This window comes from Salvelinus namaycush, unplaced genomic scaffold (genome assembly GCF_016432855.1).
Source record: "Salvelinus namaycush isolate Seneca unplaced genomic scaffold, SaNama_1.0 Scaffold2154, whole genome shotgun sequence".
In the NCBI taxonomy this organism is placed as follows: domain Eukaryota; kingdom Metazoa; phylum Chordata; class Actinopteri; order Salmoniformes; family Salmonidae; genus Salvelinus; species Salvelinus namaycush.
In genome coordinates, this window is record NW_024058958.1 from 15,001 (window position 1) to 27,592 (window position 12,592).

Consider the following 12,592-nt stretch of genomic DNA (forward strand, 5'->3'; position numbering starts at 1 on the left):
ATGACAATTGAACCGATAAAGAGGTATATTTAGATAAGCAGAAAAGGAGACATCTTGGACGTAGAAAAGGCTCCTCATGTACTTCATGTCTCTGACTGAACGGGGACACCTCTGGTGAAGGGCTGTGTTCTGTGTACCTGGGCCCTCTTGCCATAGTAGGGGAAGTACATGAGGTTAAAGGTTCCATTGGGAGGGTAGTAGGCCAACTCTCCGATCGCATCACTGTCCTCTTTCTGTAGACACACACAGAGTCATGAGGTTAAAGGTTAAGTCCTCTTTCTGTAGACACACACAGAGTCATGAGGTTAAAGGTTAAGTCCTCTTTCTGTAGACACACACAGAGTCATGAGGTTAAAGGTTAAAGGTTAAGTCCTCTTTCTGTAGACACACACAGAGTCATGAGGTTAAAGGTTCTGTCCTCTTTCTGTAGACACACACAGAGTCATGAGGTTAAAGGTTAAAGGTTCTGTCCTCTTTCTGTAGACACACACAGAGTCATGAGGTTAAAGGTTAAAGGTTCTGTCCTCTTTCTGTAGACACACACAGAGTCATGAGGTTAAAGGTTAAGTCCTCTTTCTGTAGACACACACAGAGTCATGAGGTTAAAGGTTAAGTCCTCTTTCTGTAGACACACACAGAGTCATGAGGTTAAAGGTTAAGTCCTCTTTCTGTAGACACACACAGAGTCATGAGGTTAAAGGTTAAAGGTTCTGTCCTCTTTCTGTAGACACACACAGAGTCATGAGGTTAAAGGTTAAAGGTTCTGTCCTCTTTCTGTAGACACACACAGAGTCATGAGGTTAAAGGTTAAGTCCTCTTTCTGTAGACACACACAGAGTCATGAGGTTAAAGGTTAAAGGTTCTGTCCTCTTTCTGTAGACACACACATAGTCATGAGGTTAAAGGTTAAAGGTTCTGTCCTCTTTCTATAGACACACACAGAGTCATGAGGTTAAAGGTTAAAGGTTAAGTCCTCTTTCTGTAGACACACACAGAGTCATGAGGTTAAAGGTTAAAGGTTAAGTCCTCTTTCTATAGACACACACAGAGTCATGAGGTTAAAGGTTAAAGGTTCTGTCCTCTTTCTATAGACACACACAGAGTCATGAGGTTAAAGGTTAAAGGTTCTGTAGACACACACAGAGTCATGAGGTTAAAGGTTAAAGGTTCTGTAGACACACACATAGTCATGAGGTTAAAGGTTAAAGGTTAAAGGTTCTGTAGACACACACAGAGTCATGAGGTTAAAGGTTAAAGGTTCTGTAGACACACACAGAGTCATGAGGTTAAAGGTTAAAGGTTAAAGGTTCTGTAGACACACACAGAGTCATGAGGTTAAAGGTTAAAGGTTCTGTCCTCTTTCTGTAGACACACACAGAGTCATGAGGTTAAAGGTTAAGTCCTCTTTCTGTAGACACACACAGAGTCATGAGGTTAAAGGTTAAGTCCTCTTTCTGTAGACACACACAGAGTCATGAGGTTAAAGGTTAAAGGTTAAGTCCTCTTTCTGTAGACACACACAGAGTCATGAGGTTAAAGGTTAAAGGTTAAGTCCTCTTTCTGTAGACACACACAGAGTCATGAGGTTAAAGGTTAAAGGTTAAGTCCTCTTTCTGTAGACACACACAGAGTCATGAGGTTAAAGGTTCTGTCCTCTTTCTGTAGACACACACAGAGTCATGAGGTTAAAGGTTAAGTCCTCTTTCTGTAGACACACACAGAGTCATGAGGTTAAAGGTTCTGTCCCCTTTCTGTAGACACACACAGAGTCATGAGGTTAAAGGTTAAAGGTTCTGTCCTCTTTCTATAGACACACACAGAGTCATGAGGTTAAAGGTTAAGTCCTCTTTCTGTAGACACACACAGAGTCATGAGGTTAAAGGTTAAGTCCTCTTTCTGTAGACACACACAGAGTCATGAGGTTAAAGGTTAAGTCCTCTTTCTGTAGACACACACAGAGTCATGAGGTTAAAGGTTAAGTCCTCTTTCTGTAGACACACACAGAGTCATGAGGTTAAAGGTTAAGTCCTCTTTCTGTAGACACACACAGAGTCATGAGGTTAAAGGTTAAAGGTTCTGTCCTCTTTCTGTAGACACACACAGAGTCATGAGGTTAAAGGTTAAAGGTTCTGTCCTCTTTCTGTAGACACACACAGAGTCATGAGGTTAAAGGTTAAGTCCTCTTTCTGTAGACACACACAGAGTCATGAGGTTAAAGGTTAAGTCCTCTTTCTGTAGACACACACAGAGTCATGAGGTTAAAGGTTAAGTCCTCTTTCTGTAGACACACACAGAGTCATGAGGTTAAAGGTTAAAGGTTCTGTCCTCTTTCTGTAGACACACACAGAGTCATGAGGTTAAAGGTTAAAGGTTCTGTCCTCTTTCTGTAGACACACACAGAGTCATGAGGTTAAAGGTTAAGTCCTCTTTCTGTAGACACACACAGAGTCATGAGGTTAAAGGTTCTGTCCCCTTTCTGTAGACACACACAGAGTCATGAGGTTAAAGGTTAAAGGTTCTGTCCTCTTTCTATAGACACACACAGAGTCATGAGGTTAAAGGTTAAAGGTTCTGTCCTCTTTCTGTAGACACACACAGAGTCATGAGGTTAAAGGTTAAAGGTTCTGTCCTCTTTCTGTAGACACACACAGAGTCATGAGGTTAAAGGTTAAAGGTTCTGTAGACACACACAGAGTCATGAGGTTAAAGGTTAAAGGTTCTGTCCTCTTTCTGTAGACACACACAGAGTCATGAGGTTAAAGGTTAAAGGTTCTGTAGACACACACAGAGTCATGAGGTTAAAGGTTAAGTCCTCTTTCTGTAGACACACACAGAGTCATGAGGTTAAAGGTTAAGTCCTCTTTCTGTAGACACACACAGAGTCATGAGGTTAAAGGTTCTGTCCTCTTTCTGTAGACACACACAGAGTCATGAGGTTAAAGGTTAAAGGTTCTGTCCTCTTTCTGTAGACACACACAGAGTCATGAGGTTAAAGGTTAAAGGTTCTGTCCTCTTTCTGTAGACACACACAGAGTCATGAGGTTAAAGGTTAAAGGTTATGTCCTCTTTCTGTAGACACACACAGAGTCATGAGGTTAAAGGTTAAGTCCTCTTTCTGTAGACACACACAGAGTCATGAGGTTAAAGGTTAAGTCCTCTTTCTGTAGACACACACAGAGTCATGAGGTTAAAGGTTAAAGGTTCTGTCCTCTTTCTGTAGACACACACAGAGTCATGAGGTTAAAGGTTAAGTCCTCTTTCTGTAGACACACACAGAGTCATGAGGTTAAAGGTTAAGTCCTCTTTCTGTAGACACACACAGAGTCATGAGGTTAAAGGTTAAGTCCTCTTTCTGTAGACACACAGAGTCATGAGGTTAAAGGTTAAGTCCTCTTTCTGTAGACACACACAGAGTCATGAGGTTAAAGGTTCTGTCCTCTTTCTGTAGACACACACAGAGTCATGAGGTTAAAGGTTAAAGGTTAAGTCCTCTTTCTGTAGACACACACAGAGTCATGAGGTTAAAGGTTCTGTCCTCTTTCTGTAGACACACACAGAGTCATGAGGTTAAAGGTTAAAGGTTCTGTCCTCTTTCTGTAGACACACACAGAGTCATGAGGTTAAAGGTTAAAGGTTCTGTCCTCTTTCTGTAGACACACACAGAGTCATGAGGTTAAAGGTTAAAGGTTCTGTCCTCTTTCTGTAGACACACACAGAGTCATGAGGTTAAAGGTTAAAGGTTCTGTCCTCTTTCTGTAGACACACACAGAGTCATGAGGTTAAAGGTTAAAGGTTAAGTCCTCTTTCTGTAGACACACACAGAGTCATGAGGTTAAAGGTTCTGTCCTCTTTCTGTAGACACACACAGAGTCATGAGGTTAAAGGTTAAGTCCTCTTTCTGTAGACACACACAGAGTCATGAGGTTAAAGGTTAAGTCCTCTTTCTGTAGACACACACAGAGTCATGAGGTTAAAGGTTAAGTCCTCTTTCTGTAGACACACACAGAGTCATGAGGTTAAAGGTTAAGTCCTCTTTCTATAGACACACACAGAGTCATGAGGTTAAAGGTTCTGTCCTCTTTCTGTAGACACACAGAGTCATGAGGTTAAAGGTTAAGTCCTCTTTCTGTAGACACACACAGAGTCATGAGGTTAAAGGTTAAAGGTTCTGTAGACACACACAGAGTCATGAGGTTAAAGGTTAAAGGTTAAGTCCTCTTTCTGTAGACACACACAGAGTCATGAGGTTAAAGGTTCTGTCCTCTTTCTGTAGACACACACAGAGTCATGAGGTTAAAGGTTAAAGGTTCTGTCCTCTTTCTGTAGACACACACAGAGTCATGAGGTTAAAGGTTAAAGGTTCTGTAGACACACACAGAGTCATGAGGTTAAAGGTTAAAGGTTCTGTCCTCTTTCTGTAGACACACACAGAGTCATGAGGTTAAAGGTTAAAGGTTCTGTCCTCTTTCTGTAGACACACACAGAGTCATGAGGTTAAAGGTTAAAGGTTAAAGGTTCTGTCCTCTTTCTGTAGACACACACAGAGTCATGAGGTTAAAGGTTAAAGGTTCTGTCCTCTTTCTGTAGACACACACAGAGTCATGAGGTTAAAGGTTAAAGGTTCTGTCCTCTTTCTGTAGACACACACAGAGTCATGAGGTTAAAGGTTAAAGGTTAAGTCCTCTTTCTGTAGACACACACAGAGTCATGAGGTTAAAGGTTAAGTCCTCTTTCTGTAGACACACACAGAGTCATGAGGTTAAAGGTTAAGTCCTCTTTCTGTAGACACACACAGAGTCATGAGGTTAAAGGTTAAGTCCTCTTTCTGTAGACACACACAGAGTCATGAGGTTAAAGGTTAAGTCCTCTTTCTGTAGACACACACAGAGTCATGAGGTTAAAGGTTAAAGGTTCTGTCCTCTTTCTGTAGACACACACAGAGTCATGAGGTTAAAGGTTAAAGGTTCTGTAGACACACACAGAGTCATGAGGTTAAAGGTTAAGTCCTCTTTCTGTAGACACACACAGAGTCATGAGGTTAAAGGTTAAGTCCTCTTTCTGTAGACACACACAGAGTCATGAGGTTAAAGGTTAAGTCCTCTTTCTGTAGACACACACAGAGTCATGAGGTTAAAGGTTAAGTCCTCTTTCTGTAGACACACAGAGTCATGAGGTTAAAGGTTCTGTAGACACACACAGAGTCATGAGGTTAAAGGTTAAAGGTTAAAGGTTCTGTAGACACACACAGAGTCATGAGGTTAAAGGTTAAAGGTTCTGTAGACACACACAGAGTCATGAGGTTAAAGGTTAAAGGTTAAAGGTTCTGTAGACACACACAGAGTCATGAGGTTAAAGGTTAAAGGTTAAAGGTTCTGTAGACACACACAGAGTCATGAGGTTAAAGGTTAGAGGTTCTGTCCTCTTTCTATAGACACACACAGAGTCATGAGGTTAAAGGTTAAGTCCTCTTTCTATAGACACACACAGAGTCATGAGGTTAAAGGTTAAAGGTCAGAGTCAGCTTTCTATTGATAATTCTATGAACTCTATTACATTTTAGCAGAGCGACTTACAGGAGCAATTAAAGTGCCTTGCTCAAGGGCACATCAACAGATGTTAGGCTTAACCGCTAGGCTACCGCCCTATCTATATCTATATCTATCTATCTATATCTATCTATATCTATCTATATATATCATCTATCTATATATATCTATCTATATATATATATCTATCTATATATATCATCTATATCTATCTATAAATATCTATATCTATATATATCATCTATCTATATCTATATATATCTATCTATATATATATATCTATCTATATATATCATCTATATCTATCTATATATATCTATATATATCATCTATCTATATATATCTATCTATTATTATATATCTATATATATCTATCTATATATATATCTATATATATATCTATATCTATATCATCTATCAATATCTCTATCTATATATATATATATATATATATCTATATATATCATCTATCTATATCTATATATCTATATATATCTATATCATCTATCTATATCTATATCATCTATCTATATCTATATATCTATATATATCACTATATATCTATCTCTATATATCTATATCTATATATCTATATGTCTATATCTCTATATCTCTCTCTCTATATATATCTATCTCTATATATCTATCTCTATATATCTATATCTATATATCTCTATATATCTATATCTCTATATCTATATATATATATCTATATGTCTATATCTGTATATCTCTCTCTCTATATATATCTATCTCTATATATCTATCTCTATATATCTATCTCTATATATCTATCTCTATATATCGATATATCTATCTCTATATATCTATATCTACATATCTATATCTATATATATCTACAGTGCCTTCAGAAAGTATTCAAGCCCTTGACTCATGTTGTTGTGTTACAGCCTAATTTCAAAATGGATTACATTGATTTGTCTCTCACCCATCTACACACAATATCCCATAATGACAAAGTGAAAACATGTTTTTAGACATTTTAAATTAAATATTTAAATACAAATTAAATACAGAAATATCTCATTTACATACAGTACCAGTCAAAAGTTTGGACACACCTACTCATTCCAGGCTTTTCCTTTATTTTTACTATTTTCTACATTGTAGAATAATAGTGAAGACATCAAAACTATGAAATAACACATATGGAATCATGTAGTAACCAATAAAAAGTGTTAAACAAATCAAAATATATTTTATATTTGAGATTCTTCAAAGTAGCCACCCTTTGCCTTGATGACAGCTTTGCACACTCTTGGCATTCTCTCAACCAGCTTCATGAGGTAGTCACCTGGAATGTGCTTCAATTAACAGGTTGTGCCTTGTTAATTAAAAGTTTATTTGGGTAATTCTTAATGCATTTGAGCCAATCAGTTGTGTTGTGACAAGGTAGGGGTGGTATACAGAAGATAGCCCTATTTTATTATTACGTTTACAATCGCAACAAATAATCTGCTCAGACCTCAACCAAGGATAATCAAAAGCTGTGATATAAATGCTCGGACAACCCAAAGATTCCTAGATGCCCTTCCAGACTCCCTCCACCTACCCAAGGACATCAGAGTACAAAAATCGGTTATCCACCTGAGGAACAAAATTTAGCCTTGCGTAATACCCTAGATGCAGTCACAGCCATAAAAACAAAAAACATTTCACATAAGAAACTAGCTCCCTGGTATACAGAAAATACCCGAGCTCTGAAGCAAGCTTCCAGAAAATTGGAACGGAAATGGCGCCACACCAAACTGGAAGTCTTCCGACTAGCTTGGAAAGACAGTACCGTGCAGTATCGAAGAGCCCTCACTGCTGCTCGATCATCCTACTTTTCCAACTTAATTGAGGAAAATAAGAACAATCCAAAATGTATTTTTGACACTGTTGCAAAGCTAACTACAAAGCAGCATTCCCCAAGAGAGGATGGCTTTCACTTCAGCAGTAATAAATTCATGAACTTCTTTGATGAAACGATCATGATCATTAGAAAGCAAATTACGGACTCCTCTTTAAATCTGCGTATTCCTCCAAAGCTCAGTTGTCCTGAGTCTGCACAACTCTGCCAAGACCTTTGATCAAGGGAGACGCTCAAGTGTTTTAGTACTATATCTCTTGACACAATGATGAAAATAATCATGGCCTCTAAACCTTCAAGCTGCATACTGGACCCTATTCCAACTAAACTACTGAAAGAGCTGCTTCCTGTGCTTGGCCCTCCTATGTTGAACATAATAAACGGCTCCCTATCCACCGGATGTGTACCAAACTCACTAAAGTGGCAGTAATAAAGCCTCTCTTGAAAAAGCCAAACCTTGACCCAGAAAATATGAAACACTATCGGCCTATATCGAATCTCCCGTTCCTCCCATTTTGAAAAAAGCTGTTGCGCAGCAACTCACTGCCTTCCTGAAGACAAACAATGTATACAAAATGCTTCAGTCTGGTTTTAGACCCCATCATAGCACTGAGACTGCACTTGTGAAGGTGGTAAATGTCCTTTTAATGGCGTCAGACCGACGCTCTGCATCTGTCCTCGTGCTCCTAGACCTTAGTGCTGCATTTGATACCATTGATCACCACATTCTTTTGGAGAGATTGGAAACCCTAATTGGTCTACACGGACAAGTTCTGGCCTGGTTTAGATCTTATCTGTCGGAAAGATATCAGTTTGTCTCTGTGGATGGTTTGTCCTCTGACAAATCAGCAGTAAGTTTTGGTGTTCCTCAAGGTTCCGTTTTAGGACCACTATTGTTATCACTATATATTTTACCTCTTGGTGATGTCATTCGGAAACATAATGTCAACTTTCACTGCTATGACACACAGCTGTACATTTCGATGAAACATGGTGAAGACCCAAAATTGCCCTCCCTGGAAGCCCGTGTTTCAGACATCAGGAAGTGGATGGCGGCAAATGTTTGACTTTTAAACTCGGACAAAACAGAGATGCTAGTTCTAGGTCTCAAGCAAAAAAGAGATCTTCTGTTGGATCTGACAAGTAATCTTGACGGTTGTACAGTTTTTTCAAATAAAACTGTGAAGGATCTCGGCGTTACTCTGGACCCTGATCTCTCTTTTGACGAACATATCAAGACTGTTTCAAGGACAGCTTTTTTCCATCTACGTAACATTGCAAAAATCTGACTTTCTGTCCAATAATGATGCAGAGAAATTAATCCATGTTTTTCCACTTCTAGATCAGACTACTCTAATGCTCTACTTTCTGGCTACCCGGATAAAGCACTAAATAAACTTCAGTTAGTGCTAAATACGGCTGCTAGAATCTTGACCAAACCAAAAAATGTGATCATATTAAAAAAGCCTCTCTACACTGGCTTCCTGTTAAGGCAAGGGCTGATTTCAATGTTTTACTGTTAACCTACAAAGCATTACATGGGCTTGCTCCTACCTATCTTTCCGATTTGGTCCTGCCGTACATACCTACACGTACGCTACGGTCACAAGACGCAGGCCTCCTTACTGTCCCTAGAATTTCTAAGCAAACAGCTGGAGGCAGGGCTTTCTCCCATAGAGCTCCATTTTTATGGAATGGCCTATCCATGTGAGAGACGCAGACTCGGTCTCAACCTTTAAGTCTTTACTGAAGACTTATCTCTTCAGTAGGTCATATGATTGAGTGTAGTCTGGCCCAGGGGTGTGAAGGTGAACGGAAAGGCACTGGAGCAACGAACCGCCCATGCTGTCTCTGCCTGGCCGGTTCCCCTCTCTCCACTGGGATTTTCTGCCTCTGACCCTTTTACAGGGGCTGAGTCACTGGCTTACTGGTGCTCTTTCATGCCGTCCCTAGGAGGGGTGCGTCACTTGAGTGGGTTGAGTCACTGACGTGATCTTCCCCCCCTTGGGTTGTGCCGTGGCGGAGATCTTCGTGGGCTATAATTGGCCTTGTCTCAGGATGGTAAGTTGGTGGTTGAAGATATCCCTCTAGTGGTTTGGGGGCTGTGCTTTGGCAAAGTGGGTGGGAAATATATCCTGTCTGGTTGGCCCTGTCCGAGGGTATCGTCGGACAGGGCCACAGTGTCTCCCGACCCCTGTCTCAGCATCCAGTATTTATGCTGCAATAGTTTGTGTCGAGGGGCTAGGGTCAGTTTGTTATATCTGGAGTATTTCTCCTGTCTTATCCGGTGTCCTGGGTGAATTTAAGTATGCTTCCTCTAACTCTCTCTCTCTCTCACTTTCTCTCTTTTCTCTCTTCTCTTGGAGGACCTGAGCCCTACGACCATGCCTCCGGACTACCTGGCCTGATGACTCCTTGCTGTCCCCAGTCCACCTGCTGTCCCCAGTCCACCCCAGTCCACCTGCTGCTGCTCCAGTTTCAACTGTTCTGCCTGCGGCTATGGAACCCTGACCTGTTCACCGGACGTGCTACCCTGTCCTGGACCTGCTGTTTTCGACTCTCTCTCTCTACCGCACCTGCTGTCTCTAACTCTGAATGATCGGCTATGAAAAGCCAACTGACATTTACTCCTGAGGTGCTGACCACCCTCTACAACCACTGTGATTATTATTATTTGACCATGCTGGTCATCTATGAACATTTGAACATCTTGGCCATGTTCTGTTATAATCTCCACCCGGCACAGCCAGAAGAGGACTGGCCACCCCTCATAGCCTGGTTCCTCTCTAGGTTTCTTCCTAGGTTTCTGCCTTTCTAGGGAGTTTTTCCTAGCCACCGTGCTTCTACATCTGCATTGCTTGCTGTTTGGGGTTTTAGGCTGGGTTTCTGTACAGCACTTTGAGATATCAGCTGATGTAAAAAGGGCTTCATAAATACATTTGATTGATTGATATTTGGTAAAAGACCAAGTCCATATTATGGCAAGAACAGCTCAAATAAGCAAAGAGAAACGACAGTCCATCATTACTTTAAGACATGAAGGTCAATCAATGCGGAACATTTCAAGAACTTTGAAAGTTTCTTCAAGTGAAGTCGCAAAAACCATCAAGTGCTATGATGAAACTGGCTCTCATGAGGACCGCCACAGGAAAGGAAGACCCAGAGTTCCCTCTGCTGCAGAGGATAAGTTCATTAGAGTTACCAGCATCAGAAATTGCAGCCCAAATAAATTCTTCATAGAGTTCAAGTAACAGACACATCTCAACATCAACTGTTCAGAGGAGACTGAATCAGGCCTTCATGGTTGAATTGTTGCAAAGAAACCACTACTAAAGGACACCAATAAGAAGAAGAGACTTGCTTGGACCAGGAAACACGAGCAATGGACATTAGACCGGTGGAAATCTGTCATTTGGTCTGGAGTCCAAATTTGAGATTTTTGGTTCCAACCGCCGTGTCTTTGTGAGACGCAAAGTAGGTGAACGGATGATCTCCGCATGTGTGGTTCCCACCGTGAAGCATGGAGGAGGAGGTGTGATGGTGTGGGGGTGCTTTGCTGGTGACACTGTCTGTGATTTATTTAGAATTCAAGGCACACTTAACCAGCATGGCTACCACAGCATTCTGCAGCGATACACCATCACATCTGGTTTGCTCTTAGAAGGACTATCATTTGTTTTTCAACAGGACAATGACCCAACACACCTTCAGGCTGTGTAAGGGCTATTTGACCAAGAAGGAGTATGATGGAGTGCTGCATCAGATGACCTGGCCTCTACAATCACCTGACCTCAACCCAAATGAGATGGTTTGGGAGGAAAAGCAGCCAAACAAGTGCTCAGCATATGTGGGAACTCCTTCAAGACTGTTGGAAAAACATTCCAGGTGAAGCTGGTTGAGAGAATGCCAAGTGTGTGCAAAGCTATTATCAAGGCAAAGGGTGGCTACTTTGAAGAATCTTAAATATAAAATATATTTCGATTTGTTTAATGTCTTCACTATTATTCTACAATGTAGAAAACAGTAGAAATGTTTGACTGGTATTGTAAGTATTCACACTCCTGAGTGAATATTTTGTAAAATTACCTTTGGCTGCGATTAGAGCTGTAAGTCTTTCTGGGTAATTCTCTAAGAGATTGCACACCTGGATTGTACAATATTTGCCCATTATTCTTTTCAAAATTCTTCAAGCTCAGTCAAATTGGTTGTTGATCATTGCTAAACAACTATTTTCAGGTCTTGCCATAGATTTTCAAGCATATTATTATTGTTATTGTCCTGCTGAAAGGTAAATTCATCTCAGTGTCTGGTGGAAAGCAAACTGGACCAGGTTTTCCTCTAGGATTTTGCTTGTGCTTTGCTTGTCCGTTTTATTTTTTTATCCTGAAAAACTCCCCAGGCATAACATGATACAGCCACCACTATGCTTGAAAATAATTCTGTTTCCCCAAAACAGAACACTTGGTATTCAGGATAGAGTGGGTCTCAGGACAAAACATTAATTCCTTTGCCACATTATTTGAAGTATTATGTTAGTGCCTTGCTGTGCCTCGACACAATCCTGCCTCGGAGCTCTACGGACAATTCCTTCGACCTCATGGCTTGGTTTTTGCTCTGACGTGCACTGTCAACAGTGGGACCTTATATAGACAGGTGTGTGCCTTTCCAAATAATGTCCAATTCATTGAATTTACCACCGGTGGAGTCCAATCAAGTTGTAGAAACATCTCAAGGATGATCAATGGAAACAGGATGCACCTGAGCTCAATTTCGAGTCTCATAGCAAAGAGTCTGAATACTTATGTAAAATAGGTATATCTGTTTTTTTAATACATTTGCTAAGGCCTGTAAATACTTTCTAAAGGCTATTACTACTTTTAATAGGGTTAGGGTTAGCCTGTTAGCCTGTTAGCCTAACCCTGTACATACTTTCTAAAGGCTATTACTACTTTTAATAGGGTTAGCCTGTTAGCCTGTTAGCCTGTTAGCCTAACCCTGTACATACTTTCTAACGGCTATTACTACTTTTAATAGGGTTAGGGTTAGCCTGTTAGCCTGTTAGCCTAACCCTAACCCTATACATACTTTCTAAAGGCTATTACTATTTTTAATAGGGTTAGGGTTAGCCTGTTAGCCTGTTAGCCTAACCCTAACCCTAACCCTATACATACTT

At 40.4% G+C, this 12,592-nt stretch overlaps 1 protein-coding gene across 1 annotated transcript in view; it reads right to left on the minus strand.

Annotated features, from left to right (window-relative positions):
* The window catches only part of LOC120038356 (sodium/potassium-transporting ATPase subunit beta-2-like), a gene marked incomplete at its 5' end in the record, with an annotated part of 28,075 nt that overhangs the window by 1,872 nt on the left and 13,611 nt on the right, over window positions 1–12,592 (minus strand). Inside the window, one exon of the mRNA XM_038984140.1 lies at window positions 138–233. Within this exon, the coding sequence (XP_038840068.1) occupies window positions 138–233 (96 nt within the window). The remainder of the gene's footprint in view (window positions 1–137; window positions 234–12,592) is intronic.